Source organism: Nipponia nippon, unplaced genomic scaffold (assembly GCF_047370975.1).
Source record: "Nipponia nippon isolate SJK-2023a ecotype South Korea unplaced genomic scaffold, ASM4737097v1 scaffold_5, whole genome shotgun sequence".
Taxonomy (NCBI): Eukaryota; Metazoa; Chordata; class Aves; order Pelecaniformes; family Threskiornithidae; genus Nipponia; species Nipponia nippon.
Genome location: NW_028262369.1, coordinates 98,687,141 through 98,705,319, shown reverse-complemented (window position 1 = coordinate 98,705,319; position 18,179 = coordinate 98,687,141). Strand labels below are relative to the sequence as shown.

At 45.5% G+C, this 18,179-nt stretch overlaps 2 protein-coding genes across 5 annotated transcripts in view; both read right to left on the bottom strand.

Moving 5' to 3' along the window:
* The window catches only part of RIF1 (replication timing regulatory factor 1), a 36,244-nt gene extending 33,216 nt beyond the window's left edge, over positions 1 to 3,028 (bottom strand). For 3 of the 4 annotated variants that reach the window (XM_087732695.1, XM_087732697.1, XM_087732698.1), the window contains exons 1-3: positions 2,796 to 3,028; positions 1,344 to 1,422; positions 562 to 658 (exon numbers count right to left, since the gene is read on the bottom strand). In XM_087732695.1, coding sequence (XP_087588821.1) covers positions 562 to 658; positions 1,344 to 1,422; positions 2,796 to 2,902 — 283 coding nt within the window. In that variant the 5' untranslated portion in view covers positions 2,903 to 3,028. Of the gene's footprint in view, positions 1 to 118; positions 211 to 561; positions 659 to 1,343; positions 1,423 to 2,795 lie in introns of those variants that run through there. The other variant, XM_087732699.1, reaches the window with a different exon arrangement.
* A 1,773-nt stretch (positions 3,029 to 4,801) lies between these two features.
* TNFAIP6 (TNF alpha induced protein 6) lies at positions 4,802 to 17,855 on the bottom strand. Its single transcript, XM_009461799.2, has 6 exons — positions 17,709 to 17,855; positions 12,184 to 12,321; positions 10,690 to 10,851; positions 8,354 to 8,582; positions 7,233 to 7,273; positions 4,802 to 5,706 (listed from the first exon to the last, which is right to left on the bottom strand). The coding sequence occupies exons 1-6, from the start codon at positions 17,800 to 17,802 to the stop codon at positions 5,543 to 5,545; spliced, it is 828 nt and encodes a 275-aa protein (XP_009460074.1). The 5' UTR covers positions 17,803 to 17,855; the 3' UTR covers positions 4,802 to 5,542.
* Positions 17,856 to 18,179: the final 324 nt, after the last annotated feature.

Sequence of the window (18,179 nt, the reverse complement as noted above, 5' to 3'; positions counted from 1 at the left end):
TCTGATCACGTTACTGCCACTGGACAAGCCTGACCCCGGACTGTGTAACAGGTACCTCCCGAGGACCAGCCAACTCGGACATCGGCTCTCCCCTCTTAACAAAACCCACTGGGTTTACCTTGATGCCTCAAGTTCTCAGCAGCAAGACCTTTTGTTGAAGGGATTTAGCACTTTCTAGTAATGTAGGCCATAAGAGTTTCGATACACATACCCAAGTTCTAAAAAAAAAAAAAACGTTCTCCATTCTTTTTTCACCTGGACATCTTTTTTGATTACTAATTCCACAAAACTAATTACAGCACCTAACTGCTACGAAAGTATTTAATGAAACTAGAAGTTGGTAAAACAGTATAACAGCATGAAGAAAACATTACAATTTTTTTTGTACAAGATGGAATTATTGAACTAATCACACTGCTCATACTAGACACAAAGCCACCACACCGCTTGGAAACTGTAACCTTTGTCAAAATTAAGAGTATATGCTAACAAAGAATTAAAGAACGAACTCTATACACACGCACACATTACCAGTACCCACACTGAAGTTTGTTTGCTTACCAGATAATTCAGATGTAATCTTTGAATTAAAAACACAGAATCCTAAAGCGTGTAATGCTGCATTACTTAGCTCTGAGTTTTGACTAGAAATGTGTGCCTGAAAAGAAAGCATATACATCAAGTCTCAGTTTGCAGAAGTAGCTGTGAAGTATTGTCTTAATACCAACACTTCAGCTCAACAGAGAGCGAGCTGTCAAAAGCAAACACTTGGTGAAAAACACACCCATATAGGAAAGCCTTCCTGATTACAAACACTCCAAATCAATAAAACAATTTGAGGGTCAGAAGACATTTGTGTTCTCTGTAATTTACACATCTTTACTGCAGTAAATTCTAAACATCCAAAGCTCTCTACTTCTTCACTTGTTATGCACTATCACTTGACTCTCCAATTGTTTTTAAACATCTAAAACAGAAGGGAAAAAAAAGATGGCTAAGAACAGTCTTTACATTAATCTTCAAAAAATTTTGACATTTACTACATATTCCAATTCCCCGCAGTGTTTCTAAAGGCGGACAGAACACACTGTGTCTTTTCTGGCTGGAAGATCAGATTTGGCTGCATAACACCGCCTGAACGCATCCAAGACCCTGTATTTTATTTTTTACTGTAGTAATTTCTAAGAACATGGGAGAGAGATTTTGCCAACAAACCCTTACTGCTATGTCACTAGCTTGAATTCTTATTAAATGAACTCAAATTCAAGCCTTACAATGGCCACTGACCTTGAGCACTTATCTTTGTTCACCAAAGTGTAGAAAATTGCATGGAAAAGACATACCTTAAACACTTTGCAAAGCTGGGGAAAGTGTCTTCTGACATCTGCAGTGAATTCTTTGCCATCCTCACCTGTCAAGCGACTTCAGGGAACAGAAGGGAAAACATAACACTCACAGGTTAAACATGTTATAACTGACATGACTTTAAACTTCTAATACATTAATTAACTAATATAGAACCACTTCTTTCCTTCGAAAGCTAAAACACAATGCTGAAGAAGTTAAAGAGCGAAAACGCCAGTTACCACATAGTCGACATATCTGTAAAATAGTGTGTTATAAAGTACGCGCATCCGAGTATATTGGAAAAAGTGAAGTGACTAATGACCTGTTTTGTGCTTGCGGAGCATAAAAAACACACATTTATGTTTTCATTTTTTGTTAACTTTTATAAAAACATTGAAAGTTAATACGCAAACTTTAAATGACTGCTGAAAATTAGATAAACTTTCCACAGCTTTAAAAAGCACATTCCTCAAAAGCAGTTCTAGAACGCAGGCTCCTCACTCCAGGAAAATTCTGGTTTGACAACCAGCAGCGATGACTTTGCACATATCTGAAGAACATCCCTACGGAAAAGCTATACTTATCCTATAAAACGTTAACGATCAGTTTCACATAGCAAAAACCAACCATATTAAGTGCACTCATCCAGAAGGCAACCTGAGAAACCTGTGGTTGCCAATACGATCTTTAAGTTAGGATGGGGCTTTTGTGTCAGTTATTACTAGAAACCTGTAAAATCATAATTTTAGATGTCAGTAGCACTGACATCTAAGCAGTTACAGCTTTAAAAGTTACTACAAAAGCTGAAAGACAGGAACTCGAGGGAGATACTGATGGAAAGAGATAATGCCTTTGCATATGCTAACGAATTCTAAAGACGCAGGTGAAAGCAGCACTGAACGGTTAAGAAGCACCTTCCACAAAGAAATGCAATTAAGGCAGGACCATTCCAAAACCCGGAATCCACACCAAAACCTTTCCAATCATACTGTTGAAACGCAAGCCTGGTTTCAGGAAGAAAAAGGGGCTTGTTTCCCAACGTTCCTCCACCCCCCCCCGCAGCCTCCCCAGCAAAGGCACCAGGCGCCCGCCCCCCCCTCCAGGCCCGCACGCCTTCCCGCGATCTCCAGCCGGCGGCCACGCAGCCCCAAGCCCTGCGGCTCTCCCCAGCCGCCCGAATTTCAGGCCGGGCGGAGGCTTCCCCCCTCGCTCCACCGCGCCAGCGGCGCCTACCCGGGGCTCGCCCTCCCCTGCCCCCGGCCCGGGCCTGCACACCGGCCCCGCACACCGGCCCCGCACACCGGTCCTCTGCCCCGCCGCCGGCCAGACGGCACCGCCACCCCGCTCCGCGCCGGAGGGGAGCCGCGCAGGCCGAGAGCGGCCGCCGTCCCCTCAGGCAGCGCCGGCCTCCCCGCTCCCCTCACGCTGCCCCCGCGGCCCGCACTCACTTGACGATGGTGAGGTGCGCGTCGGTGAGCTCCCCCGGCGGGGCGGTTGCGTCCTCCAGGGTCTCCAGCAGCGGCTGCAGGCTGGAGCAGGCGGCGGGAGCGCTCATGGTGCCGCGGGGCGGAGGCCGGGCGTCCTGCGCGGCGACCGGGCGAGCAGCCCAGTGCCGCCGCTCGCCCCGCGCCGTCTCCCGGGCTAAGATGGCGGCCCGCGGGACTGGCGGCGCGCGGGCACGGGCCGCGCCGGCCCAGCCAATGGGAACGCGGGGAGGCGGAGCCGTCGACCGAGCTCGAGGACATCGAGCGGCGCCACGCGTTTTCTCCGCGCGCGGCGGAGCGCGGAGCGATGGATCGTTTCCCGCGCTTGGCGGGCACCGCCCCCCCGGCGGGCACCGGCCCCTCGCCGCCGATTGGTGGGGCGGCCGCCGCGGGGGCGGGGCCGCGAGGGCCGTCTCTTACCTCAGGCGGCGCGGCGGCGGCCGCTGCCCCGGGCGCAGCGCGGCAGCGGGCCCTCGTCCCTCCCAGGAGCCCCGTCAAGCTACAAATCATTTATTTGCGACTGGAGGATAATCTCTAGACCTCCCAGAGCTGCTCAGCGGGTACGGTTGAGCTCCAGCTCCACGGAAACCTACCTGCATGAACCTGAAATGCCTTAAGACCCAAATATGCGGGTCAGCGCAGTGAAACCTGCAGCCCCGCAGCTGTTTCCAGTTGCATTTTTTTGATGTCCATTTAACGGGGAGTCCCCGAGTAGGTGCGGGGTTTCTGAATAGCGAGGAAAAGTGGGTGCAGCAGAAAGTGCCTGGGGTCTTCGCTCCCCGCCATGGCTGCAGCACCAAGCGCAGCCCAACAGCCACCGCCATCGTCTCCGGGTGGGAGCCGTTAGCTCTTCGCTGGGCACAGTGTGTCCCACCTCGAGGCAAAGCCACCGAGAGCGGACAAGTGACCGATGTCTGAATGACATGTGGGCGCAATATGAAATAACGGCAGTGACGGCAAATCTGAAGTGCGGAGAAACCCGCGTCCTCAGGGACAGATGGGCCTGAGCGGTAACGGTAGGGGCTGAGTCTTTCTTCGTCACCCGCAGGGCCTCCCAGTGGCGTTGGAGATGCTTAGCAGGAGCGCCTGTTCTGGAAAGAAACCCTTCCCCAAACAGCGTCACCGCTCTGGCTCCATGGGGGTTCCCAGACAGGCGGATGTTTCCTGTACACCCCTTGGTCCTGATCCATATCAGTTCAAGACCTGTTGCTTCTCAATTAAAGAAGCAACCAAAAAAAGAAGCCCCCCTAGGTCATAAACAAAATGTTGACAGTTTCTCTTCATGCATTTTCCTTATTAACAAATGCTTTTGCTGATCTTGGAGAACTGGAATGGCATTTTATAACAGGAGGATGTGAACCGGTTTGTTCAGCCCACCAGGTGGCAGGATTAAAAAGCACCAGTCGATTTTAGGTGCAGCTTGATCCCATCAAACCCAGGGACAGGAATTTTGTTTCCTCACATGAAGCATGAATAAAGTTGGAAATGACAGGGAAGGCTGCAACACTGCTCCCCAGTACAGCTAGGAAGAAGGATTATATTCCCAGTGAAATTATAACAATAAAAGCTCAAAGATGAAATAAATTTAAAGAACAGAGAATTAGAATAAATAAAGCATGGGTCTGATTAGCTTAAGATGCTCCTCCTCTTGTGCAAAACCCTTTCTCAGGAATTCACAATGCTCCAAACAAAAAAAGTAATTCACGGGGAGATTCTCAGTGGACATTACACTTCAGCAGACCTGGGGTCAGGAAAACATCCAGAGCAAAAGAAACTCTTAAAACTTATTTAATGCTTTAAATAAAAAAAAAAGTTACGAAGTCTGAAAAGTTCTCAAGAAATAAAAATAATTCATTGGAAACTCAGGACACGATTAAAACAGAGGTAGCTTTAATGCTGCTTCAGACTGAGGAAATTAAACTGAAGTTAAAAACATACGGAGAATGACTTATGTGCATCAATTCAAAATAGTACAGTCTTCTTAAAACCCGTGTAAACAACATACAGCATCTCAACAGTATCTTCTGAACGGATGTGCTGGCACTCGGTTAGCAATGTCTTCTGATGCTTCACCTCACCAGTTATCATTACCAAGTCTTTCATTTCATTCTTTACTCAGTGAAATCAGAGAAGTGAAAGGACTTGAACATCTCTTCTCTGGATGAGAAAACCCTGACAAAATTTATTGAGTAGTTTCTGATTCATCTCACAACAAAATTGTGACGATAATATAATTGATTCTGTGCTGTTCATGCTGCTTCCCAATCTTCTGAGTTCAGACAATTATGTGGGTGGCCGCGAGGCCATCCACAAGATGAATTTATGGATCTTAAAAATAAGCTTACTCTAAAGGAAAATAAGGATAGAACAGCAAATTAAATTTAAAAACAATTGAAACGGTCACACAAAAAGTTTGTTCGAATGGTGCAAGGAATGAGGAGAAGGAGCAGTTTATATAGAAAAATAATTTTTAAATCTTTGGTAACACTGAATTCTTCAGATTTTTACAGTACTTGTAATCTAAAAATAGTCTTCTATTATTCATGTAAGTATATTTTATAATTTATTTCCTAGTATACTTAATTAACAGAACTTTCATAAAAGCAGAAAATAAGTCAGAAAGATATGAAGGAAATGTCTTATCTGAAGGAACAGATATCTGAATTGGGTTCTTAAACATGTTTCTTAAAGAGTGTCTCTCGTTACTCTGCTCACATAATACCAAATTTTCCGGATAAGAAGGTGGGTTTTCCTTGGGATGTTGTATTCTTTCCATCACCAGACTTTGAAGGCATGTCCATAGTAACGTATCTAATTTGAAAACCACCAGCAGTCACTGAGGCATCTGTCAAAAACTTCAAGGTCATAACATTGCCTGGGACAAGAAAAAGAAAAACAAAGGTCACGTTTTCGGGTGGCGTAAAAATGTGATATTTCAGAGTTATAGTTAAAGTGCTCTTTCTTGCTTGCTTCTCAGCTCGTTAGAGCAATCCACCTGGTCTGTCCACTTCCGAGGATTATGTTATATTCTATTCCGAGCTGTGGCCCGGGGGGATTATAGTTCCATTAGCCCCAGGGAAAATCAGGCAGATTTTCATCAGTTCTCTTTCTTTGCAGAGCCCAGAGGTTGACAAAATTTTGCTGTACCCAGCGCTTTCAGCGAAGCATTTCTGGTTCTTTAAAATGCTGCTCTGCGTCACTCTACCCGTGAAACATCACGCTTCACGCGTGAGACACATCTGGCACGGAGTCTCACCGATCTCTAGGTGACACGGGGGTGAGGTTGCTCCATCACTCTCCCATGAGCGTCACCTGCTCATCTCCACCAGGCCCGTGTAAACTGGGCGATCAGGGACGGCCCAGTTCAACTTTTCGGTTCTCTTTCTGCTGCTTACAGCTGCGGGCTGGAGCGCGGTAACGTGAGTTTCTGTACGGGCGGTCCCTAGGCGACCCCGGGGAACGTGGCTACCTCCCTGCACGGGTAGCCCACGCGACACCTGCGCGACACCTGAGCGGAGAGGTGAAAGTGGCTTTGATTTACATGTGATCAGACCTTGATTTGCTGTTTAAACATACACACAGAATAATATCTCTAACCAGCTTTAGAACCACCCTTGCAGCCCTTGCTCTGGAAATGGGAAGAATTGGTGCAGGCAGATTGTGTGCACAGGCAGGGCTCGGTTACCGATTACAGATCTGCTGCATAAAGGTGCCTGGGTGAAAACTCCAGGTGCACTACCCCCGCAAGGCCGGCAGGACGCACCATGGTCATCTCCTAACGGGACCTCTTTTCTTTTACGTTTGTTTAGAAGTAACTGCATTGATGAAAGAGCACACTGGCGGTTTTGAAGAGCAGTTTATGACATGCTGGCCACGAAGCAGAGATCGTGTCTTTGGAGGAGCGGCTGGGGGAGCTGGGGGTGCTCAGCCTGGAGAAGAGGAGGCTAAGGGGAACCCTCATCGCTCTCTGCAACTGCCTGAAAGGAGGCTGGAGCCGGGGGGGTCGGTCTCTTCTCCCCAGGAACAAGCGATGGGACGAGAGGGAACGGCCTCAAGCTGCGCCAGGGCAGGTTTGGGTTGGATATTGGGAAAAACTTCTTCACGGAAAGGGCTGTCGCACAGGCCCTGGCCCAGGCTGCCCAGGGCAGGGGCTGAGTCCCCATCCCTGGCGGTATTTAAAAGCCGGGTAGACATGGTGCCCGAGGACATGGTTTAGTGGTGGGCTTGGCAGTGCTGGGTTAACGGTTGGACTCGATGATCGTAAGGGTCTTTTCCAACCTTAATGATTCTATGATTCTATTCTATGATTCTATGACATCTTTACCATATATTATTATGGTGATCACAAAAGGTGATTTTGGCTGATTTTTTTTTTTTTACCGTAGAGTGCAAATATATTACCTGTGCTAATGATATCATCTGGCAACTCGTCTCCACAAAATCTGGAAAAAAAATAAAAGTGGTCATGACCAAACGACACAGCGAATCTGCCACAGCCCTGCTATACAGGGACCTACGCTGAACAGCGTGTACTCACTCGCCTTTGGAGCTGTGGCCCATGGGGCTAAACTGCTTATGGGTATTCAGTGTATGTAATTCTCCTCCATATGTTAAAGCAATTGCCTACAGGATTTTTGTCATTATCTTGTAGTAAGGTTTAAGGGAGGGAAAAATGCAGGAAACATTTTTCAATATATGCAGGAAGTAAATGATGCAAAACAAGAAAAAAAGCAATTTAACACGGCGTTAAGGAAAAGAACAATGGCCCAAGGCTAAGAAAGGAAGAACATTGTCAAGAAAAACATTTTAAATTATCTGTAAAGGCAAAACAAATGGACGGTATCCTTGCTTTGCTACACATGATTTGTAGAGAGGATGTGAAAAGTGGCAGGAATTGGGAAGTGGTCGTTATCGCTTTTTATGGTTTATTTTCTGTTCTGGAAAATTGAGGTGCTTCATACCAAAATATGACTGCGAAAGGACAAGCAAAAATACGACAGCGAAGAAAAGAAAGCGAGAATTAAGCAAAGAGGGAAACTAAATCTAGTAAGAGAGATGATTGGTAACACTTGTTCTGTTCTGACATAGTTAGAAAATGTTTTACTTCTGTAGCGCATAGTAACTTAAATTAAATACATTTTTGCTAACAGTTTAACACCCCACCTCCCTCCTTTCAGTTAAAGCAAATACAAAATACTGTTGGAGATTGCTTGGAGCCCTTCCTGTAAAGTCATGGAGAATTAAGATAAGCAGCTGACTAAAAAGTCTTGCAGCTGGCTTTCATGTAATTTAAGAAAGCAGAGAAGGGCAAAGCGCAATCCTCTGAAATTCTTTACAGGTCTGCGTTAATGACAGCAAAGTAAATTGCCAGGAAAGATAAGCCAGGTACTATCGCCACAAGTATTGTGGGCATATCAGAGGTGCTAACTGGATAAGGTAATACAGTGTTCTTCTGAAGTAATGTTCTGGGGAACAAATTAAATCATTTGATTATTTGCCTGTTAAAGCTGGAATTGCTTTACCTGCCCACAAAGCCATTGATATCATCGTAGCTATCATAGATTTCCAGGAAATCTGCCATACAAGCAGTGTCGTCTTCAACATCAAACTCTAGAAACTGTAGATGAATACGTTGTCCATACTTTACTCTAATATGCCAGTAGCAAATTTGGTCATTTTCGTACTCATTTGGGTAGCCCGGTGACTTAAAAACATGTTTTGAATCTGTGAAGACTCCACCACATTCTTTTCCTAAGAGAAAAATAAAAACATCAGCATTAAAGTATTCATTCTGGATATGGCTACGGTTTAAATCTTTGTGCACTCTGGCCCAGCAGATCCGTAGAAAATCACATAGGAACACCGGCGTGACAGCACTTTTTATAGATATGTAAGCACTCAGCACTCACAAGAAATGTCAGTCATTCCTAGCTTTTGGGAGCAGATATTTTGCAAACAAGAGGCATGATCCAAAACTCCCTGAATTCAGATGAAAAGCTTTCATTGACTTCAGCGGGCTTTGGGACAGAGCTAAGTGTTCTATGTAAAAGGCATCTGGGGGTTCTGGCGATGTCAAACTGTAAGCTTTACAGCTGTACTTGCAAGTCACCCTGGCATTCATTCTCAACCTTTCTTCTTCAAAAACCTCTGGAAAGTGTGTCTTCTACAAAAAAACTTATAAAGGCTCGTGATGACGTACATTGCTTTGTACTCCTGTTATTGCTGCAGCTCTTCACTCCCTTTGGGAGGAAAAACACTCAGTCTGGTTTGATTCAGTGGCCACTTGAACTTTATCAGCTTCCTGACAGCGGGACCCACCAATGTGGGGACCTCACACTGCCCGGCTTTGGGATCCATCATAGTTCCCCAAGCCCAGGCCCGAGGGAGAGGCGGGGGCTTTCTAGGGGTGGCTGAGGGCAGGGGAGCTGGAGGCCTTAAGCCGGGTGCTGTCATTAACCCTCGTAGTCTGTACGTTGCCCACGAGCCCCGTACTTTTCAGCTCCAGATCATTGCTAGGTTGGGTGTGCGTTTCCAACGTGCAAACAAGTTGCACAAGTTCCTCTTGACATCTTTAGAGACGAGGACAGGCTCAGTTCCACCAGAGGTTTGTCTTTGTTCCCCCAGGCGACTTGTCTCCCACCTGCACACAGACAGCTCTCGCCAAGCTTCGGAGCAGCCCGTCCGTCAAGCGTGAATACGTATCAGTCTGCCGAGCGTTGGCAGTTCTGGTTTCCTTTTGTCCTTTAACCAGACAGGGCGTTTGGAAAGTAACTACCTCTCAGCCCAGAGGAGAAGGCTGACAAAGGAGAAAGTCGAGCTGATGGTTTACATGCAGTAATAAGGAAGGCAGTAGCCTCTCTCGCCGTCCTCTTTGCATGCTGAACATCTGTGCGCGTCCCCCACCCCACAGAGCTATTTGATTAACAACTGCCCAGCTCACATAAACAAGCTCAAGCCCTGTGAGCACAAACAAAATGTGCACAGCTGTACAGACGTCACGGACAGCTCCGACTCTTGGCTCTGCCAGGCAGGGTAGTACACTTGGAGAGCCAAGAAGTGCACAAAGTGAAGCTTTACTTTTCTCGTTGGTGCCTACTTTTTCTGTCTTCCCTGCTCTATGAAGTGATGGCAAGCTAAACATGTCAATGCTTCAGTCATCTGCAGTGGAGTGAGTGGAGGGGAACGGAGAGATGTCCCGCAGCTGGTGAAGTCTGGCTGGTCATGTTTGAACCGCGTCTCCAGATCTGCACTTTGCTTCATCCAGTCAGACACGCGCACACACACGCAAGGTGCTGCCGGGAGCTGGACCTATCGGGTATTTCAGTCCCAAACACGGCATGCATTTTCAAAAGTTGTTCTATCTCAGGCGCAAGAAAGAAGGAACGAGGGTCAACGCTAACTTTAGCCTGTTTACAGGCAAAATATCCAGAAAATGGTTCCCGTGTTAAACACCTCAGATTAGTTATTTAAATGAAATTGTAGGCTAAATGTAAACACTCTTATAGAAAACAAGACATTTGCACATCACATTGGAAATAATACTTACCTTTTTAAGCAACAACAGCATATCGATACATTTTTAGTTTCCGAAAGGACTTTGCGTAGGCCCAGTTATACATGGTACAACGCAGTGCAGAGACCCCGAGCTCTGAGCGAGCCAGATCAGCTAAACAACAGCAGAGGGGGCTTGGTGCAAGGCTCCAAATAAATTTGTATCAGTACACCCCCCTTCTCAGACAGCACGTTTACGGCACTGAAGCTAACTCATTGAGAGCCTGGGTGCCTTCGCGCAGCCGGGGAGCCTGGCACGGAGTCATAATCTCAGACCCGAAGAGCAAGGGGTTGTTGTCAAACCCACCGTTAGGGTTGTAGCAGTAGGCATCCCACCGCTCGCTTCTGTTGAGGCGAATCCCGTAATCAACAATACCGGTTTTTCCAAAGCCACAGTTGGCTCCAGCTTTTACTATGGGGTACCCAACTCTGCCCTTCGCCATCCAGCCAGCAGCACACACGTGGAAACCTGCAACAGGGAGAAAATGAGTCACGGATGTGATAAATCAAGCCTAGGCAAGAAACTCTGCTTTTTATTCAAGTAACTAAAGTCTTGCTCAGGCTGATCAATGACTTGGGTGTAATTGGCCTAAGAGAAATTGAACTACAGGAAAGAGCAGTACTTTGAGAGGATAATTTTAAGCACAGAATATAAAATTGCATTGTGTTCTCCACAATATCATTATTGGTTCTTCATCTGAAAACAAAAATGACATGCAGCTGGACTATATAGCTTCCCAGGCAGTGAGTTTTAAGTGCCGTACCAGCATTTGTAATCAAATTATATATTGGATGAGTTATATAAATGTGTTCCTTGTTTCCTTTTTGAAGTCATACCAATTTACTCAATCATATCTCAAGAGTTTGCCGCGTTAATTTCTGAGAATGAATAAAATGCTACATACAAAAGACAGCGAAGAAAACAAAGTATTTACTTAAAATAATTTAAATTTAAATACCTGAAATACCTCAAGTATTTCTTGCTAAATAAAAAGATCCTGTTAATGCATTTTCTGGCTGAGAACTTAAAAACAATAGCCAAAGAATGCAGTGTTATTCGCTGTCTGGTAGAGTCCAATGCAGTGTTTTTACCGAGAAGAACTGGAACATATTTGTGGCGTCCTAGGACTATGAGCTACTCAGAAGAGACAAAAGTACCCTTTTTACATGTGTGCTGGTGCTGGGAGCCAGCTTCTGACTCAACGGCGTAGCCTGCAAATTTCGTGGAGGATATTTTCCATTGTTTTCCTAATGCTTTGAATGAATTCACAATTTATTATTAGGAATCAAATAGAAATACAGTAGAGCCCTCCGCTTTTCACTCCAAGCATGCCACTCGCTCTCTCAGAGCAAATATGGCTGGAATAAACGTTATGAAAACATCTCGACCGATGATATGAAAAATAGCAATGCACATTTACTATGGAAGCTCCCCGGGGGCAAACGCCTTCCTCCGCAGCCCCCTGCAGCATGCAGGTGCCGTAGCCGTAGCCGGGGAGGTGCCCTCGCTTTCCAGCTCAGCCAGACGGCTCTCTGCTGGGTGTTGCTGGTTGGGGGAGTGCGCTGCACCCAGAGCTCAGGGGGATGCGTAGCACCGCGTGCCGACGTTGTCCCTGACGGCTCTGTAGGTAGCGCAGTCATGCTCTGTTACCGAGGGGGGAAACTGCATGCAACTTGGGCAAAAATCCAGGGAATTTACAAGTCTCTCAGTCCCAGAGCTCCTAACATTCATGAAAATAGAAGACTGGCGACATTATGAATGAGCGATGTGGAAAGCAAACAGCCATGATTTATTCCGAACCTATTTTTCTCGCCGCCTCCAGCTGCTGATACGTGGCTAGATGTCCTCCCTCGTATTCACAGACTGCTTTTGCTTCTGCGTAGGTGAGCTGGTACTTCCCAGAGCGCGACTCCCTGTGATACACTCCAGCTGCTCGTTCTGTGGGACCAAACGGTAAATAATTTCATTGTTGTAGCCCAGCTAGCCCACCTTCCGGGGTGTTCCCACCGCCTCCAGCAGTTGCCCCTAGACCCATGCTTTGGGCTATTGTCCAGGTGAGAAGAGGAACAAAATGTTCAGCTCGTAGCTGTGCCGCTTGGGAAGCGTCAGGAAAAGACGTCCCTCCCAACCCAAAGGCATGCTTTTGCAACCCAAAGGTACGTTTGTGTTTGGGAGAAGTTTTGAACAACAGAGCTAGTCGGAGCTTGGTGAGTTTTTGAACAACAGAAAATCAACAAACGGAGGGAAGGACTCCCCTAGGACGACTCAGCAGGCAGTAGTGATGGGAACGATCGGCTGGTGTCAGCATCGCTAGTTCCCTGTATCCTATCTGACTCGGGGGAAGCTCCGTCTGGATTGCTATCACAGCATACTTTTGGATCTAACTTTAAGTGCCTTCGTAAGATGAATCAGAGCTTTGTTTTGACTCTCCAGAGAAGTTAAATCAGAGCTACTTGGATAGAGGAGAGGCAGAAATTAAAGGGAATAAAAATGAGAAATAAAAATATCTAAGCCTGTGTCACAAAGGGCAGGACCAGAACAATTGCTGGCTGACATTTTTGCTGTGCAGAAAATTAATACATTTTCTTCATTATTTTTTGCTTTGCTGTTGCAAGTACAATATAAAGCAGCTTTCCAGGGAAACCTAGAAACTGTCAGTACTCCTACAAGTTTTATAATCTTTTCACGTTGCACTTGTCTGATGCCATATGTATGGAAATCTGCCTCAGAACCGATCTGCGTATCTGATCTGAGAGGCGCTTTTGTTTAGATCTTTCTTGTATTTAGTATAATCTGAGAGAAATGGCTGTCTGCAGCTATCACTGGCCAACATGACTGAAAACAAAAAGCAAAGCAGGAAGCATTTTTTACACTGGTTATTTGTACCGTGGGAAAAAAAGAATGTCTTTTCTAGGGACATACTTAGAGTCAGTAGTTTTGGCTAGATTAAGATATTTTTTAAAAAAACCACGGTCACTACTGAATTGTGGTTAGCAATGGTGAGAACCCTTATTAGAGACAGAATGACATCTGCCAATGTAGTTTTTGGACCCACAGTCACTGGCCTTGCGCCCAGTGAAGGAAATGATATTGCTGCCGACAGTCTCGGAAGACCGAGAGCTGCTTTCTGTAACATCGCTGGGAATGTCACTGGAATGGGCATGGGATAATAAATATTCTGTGGAAAAATCTTTCCGAAGAAGCCAGTGCCATTGCAAAGAAGTCACAACAACTAACAGCTGTGGAGTAATGGTACGGTATATTAAAAAAAAATCTACTTTAATTAAAAATTGATTCATAGGAAGTATTATTTTTCATTCACTCAATAGTCTATCATGTCTAACCTGATAAATCCACTCACTGCTTCTTTACAGTATGATTATATTGGATTCAGTGTGCATGAGTCGAAAATCTGCGTCCTACAGAAAACAGCGCACTGTTTAGCCTGACTGCCCGCTCGGGGGGCAGCCTGGGATTGGCGTTATCGATCGCTGCAGCTCCCGGGGAAGTGAGCTGAAAGGCGAATTGAAAACCACAGACTGTAGTCCCCGGGGTGAGCTGAGCTGCCCCACCTACACTGAGTCAGAGAGTCCCAGGCCGCTGAATTCTGTGGTTTGTCACCTTTGCAAAGGTGACCAGTCACAGCCAAGGCAAGAGCAGGCTCTAGGCTTATTGTCAGTAGTGGTTGCTGGTAAAAGCTCTCATCCCTCTGGCAGCCACCTTTGCAAGACCCACCCCGTTCCTTCCCTGGAACTGCTGCTGGATGTGCCACCAGGGATTCGGGGGGAATCGCCAACTGTTTGGACTCATCGCTCTTGAAGCCGATGGTAAAAACTTCGCATTTTTAGTTGTTCTCCTGACTTTTTCACCTGGCAATACAATTTTCAAATCTTATCCCTCAAAAGGTATCTACTCGCACTTATTGATGCTAGAATGTCAGTATGGACAGGCATCGCGTTTTTCAGAACGCTGCTGGAAAGTTCTGCTCGTCGCAGTTTCTGCAGGGGCTGCTCTACCAACAGCAGCACCACTGAGTCTTTCTGCAGCGTCTTGGCGGGTGGCACTGCCCTGCTGAGAGCCATCGCCAATCTGTACCTCCGTTACTCCTTTGTAACAGGACGAAAGCAGCCTTTGGAAAGACAGACCATGCACGTGTACTCCACCAAGCTTTGAGATTTGACGCTGGCTTGGTGTGTCACAGTTTAATGACACAGTATTCCCCAACAGTATATCCTAATTAACCGATCAGATCTATCACTGGCATTTTTCCCCCCTCTCTCATAATTCTGTTAAAGACTGTGCAGAAAGATAAACTGCATCAGCAAACCCAGACCTAGGTCAAAGCATTGTACTTATTAACTATTAATACATATTTATGTATCTGTATCTGTACACACATATATACACATTTTCACAGTCATACATGAACGCACACACGCACGAATTACTATTAGTCTTTATGGAGGCGATGTCATGGCCGTGTAGACAAACCTGCACGAAATCTTGTTTTTACGTGCCAGCACAAGCGCATGCCTACCAGCGTAAACACGTACCGCTCATACCCCATGGGGCTGCACTGCAGAGCACGACGTGCCCCAGCCTCTGCTGGGCAGCTTCTCTGGTGGGGGATTCTGCCTGAAGGCTGCTCTTCTTATCTGACCTGCCCGAAACCTCCTCTTGCCTGAAAACCTGCATATGGGGACTGTTCTCTCAAGGATTTCTCCATCAGCTTTTCTTCTTTGGTTCTTACTCGAAAGGTCATGGGTTACGTGGCTGACAGGACATGTTTCTTCCAACTCACATTTCTTAAAATCTCTCCTTAAAGTCCAGAGACAGCAGGACCCTGCAAGGACAGTGACCCTCTACTCACCCACAGCAGCAGGAGATGGTAAACTGTAGCCAATCTCTTCTGCACAAACACAGCAAGCATGAAATTTGGCCTAACAAAGTACCCTCAATATGCACGACACAGATACTAAATGCTAAATAAAAAGAAATATTTAACTTTTAAGCAGGGGATGGCCATGTGGAGTTACTGGCATGGGCCTCTGCTAAGGCGCACGGTCATACTCAGAGTACTGCACCAGATGGGGTAGGTACGGCCCCTGAACCGTGCTGACACGCGGCGTGCCAACAGGGATGAAACTCTGAACGCAACGAGTGCAGCAGCTGTCCTGGGAAACCTACTCTGTGGCACTAAGAACTGGCACTCAAATAAGCATAGCAGCGTATTTGGGCAAGACCGTTCCAATCCTCTCATCAGTTTACAATAAACCTTTGGTTATAAGGTGCTTGTGTCAAAAATGAGCAACAATGAAGTTCCATTCACACAAGAAAGACATTAACAGGAAGGCGATACAGTCAGCTGCAGCAGGACAGCATGCTTACTGAGACAAAAGATGTTTTGTAAAAAGAAAAAAAGGTAAAAGAGATGAGCATTCCTAGACTGGCATTAATTAAAGATTTTATATTTGTGCCAGTGATTTTTTGAGGAAGAAAGGTAAAATGGAAAACTCCCTTCATTTTCAATTTGGTCTTGATAGTGCTTTGTCAGAAGAAGAGGAGATAAGCAAAGCTCAGATGTCACTGCCCATTCCTAGGTTTTATTCAGGGGAGAGGGTCTTGCCTTAATGCTCATGCAGAGTGAGTATGAGATGGGGGTTACTTGTTCTACTATTCAGGTTACACTTTTTTTAAAGACAAAGATGCATAAATGGGATGGCAAATTTTTCTTCATTTATATATAATGCCACTGCATTCCACTGGCAATTCAATTAACTGCATTTTGAGGTTTGTTTCAGTAATTTTATTGCTGTAGTTACACTAGATGGTGCATTTCTAAAGGAGCTTCAACAGAGTCCTGCAGATAAGAAAGCAGAGTGGTTATTTCAAAGTTGCACACTCTGCTTCCAGATTTTGCGTGTGTTTGTTTATTTAGAGCAAGTCCTCAGTTTTTACCCTGTGGTTTATTTTTATTTACTCTCACGGTGAATGCTAATGGAATACTGGAATACTCTTTAGAAGACCACTGGCTGCCTGAGAGCAAAACTGTGCCAGGGAACGTGAGAGCGGTTAAACAACAGACAGGACCTGTGCGCGGCCATGTGCTGTTCACCTGCACAGGGACAGGCTGGACAGGCTACAGATAAACACAGTCCTACTTATCTTCTGTGTCTCCTTGCTGTTATTCCAGCCAAGAATCCAAGCTTTGCTTGTTTCTCACACAAACCTCTTCTCTGCCATCCTTTTTTTTACATAGCAGCCACTTGAGTGGTGCGTGAAGCTGCCAAGCTGTCCTCCCTTGGGGCTCTCCCCCACCTGAGCACCTTCAGCAACTGTGGGACACAGCAGGCATGTTCCAAGCTCAGAAGGAAAGAGAACTCATTAAAAATGTGCAGTCAAATGGAAAACGATATAGATCACTTCTCCTCCTCATTTATGTCCCTGTTAGTTTACATGGTCCTCTGGGAAGGGACTGGAGTCACGTGGCTGCGGCACCAGCTAATAGAGCGTGGCCCCAGTCCCTCGTGAAACATCTGAGCACAACAGAAACGTCTACCGGCTACAGGAATTCCTTAAAATCCTTAAAGAAATACACAACATTCTAGGGAGGATGAAGGAGTTTGTAAGTATTTGTCTACAAAACGGAGCACTCGGTGCATGTTTTTGTTTTGGCATCCTTTATGTGACTGTATTCTGAACATGTTTTTCTGCGGTATTGGATAATTATAAAGATCTATAAAAGAACTCTAAGAGCTATTTAAACCCACTTGAGGTATAAGAAACTATTCCCGCAGCATTTTCTGTAGCCCTTTTGAAATCTTCTCTCCGCTGTTTAATGATGTGAACAAACCAACGGCCAAACCATACACATTTCTGTATTTTCCTAGAAACCTAGGAAATATTATCACTATTATTTCAAGATCATTTAGTTTCATATGTAGGACCCCAGGCATTTGAAGTATGTTCATGCAGAAAGTAATTCATTCCTTTGGCAAATGTTTCTTTTCATACTCGTTTTCCTTCATTAGAAGCAACTGTTATTTAACGCCGTTTTCACTTTACCTTACGCTGTAGGAAAATACGTTCAGATGAAGTGTTCCATAACTACTTTTTCCTGCACTTCAGAGAAATAGTAAGAATAGCAAGCTTATAAGGACAAAACTTACAGTCACTACTCAGATAAAATGATCACAAGTTTCAATGCAGGATTTTCCTAATATTAATGCATGGCTCAATTTTGTATTGCTAGGTGCTCATCTTTATACTGTTAGACAAACACAGTGACTTCTGCAGCAAAACATCATGATTAAATTATTTCTTACCTAACCAAATAGAGTTATGCAGCACTCCGTCCTTGAATCCCCATGCTTGAGCCTTGTCCCACAGCAGGGCAGAAAAGAAAATTAGTGCAATCATCTCTTTTGAACTATTAGGCTGTAAATATTCCCTGTTAAAACACTCAGGGTAACCTCTGCTAGCAGCTGGCTAGATCCTATTGGAACATCTGGTAGCCAGATCTTAAATAGTGCTTTCAGCTGTGAGGTCAGCAAGCCTGCTCCAATTGTGCTTGCCGTAGTATTATTACACAATTAAATGCGATGTCTGCAGGCGTCCATGTGACTCACTTTTGGCTCTCTTGATTCCCAGTGTGTCCAAGAAACCATTCTATCCCTCACTACTGCAGCACACATGAACAATTTCCAAGCCAAAGTCTGTTCATTCTTCAGCACTCACTGTCTTCAAATTCCGTAAAGCAATAACACCAATACCCAGTCTATCTGCTTACAGTGTTT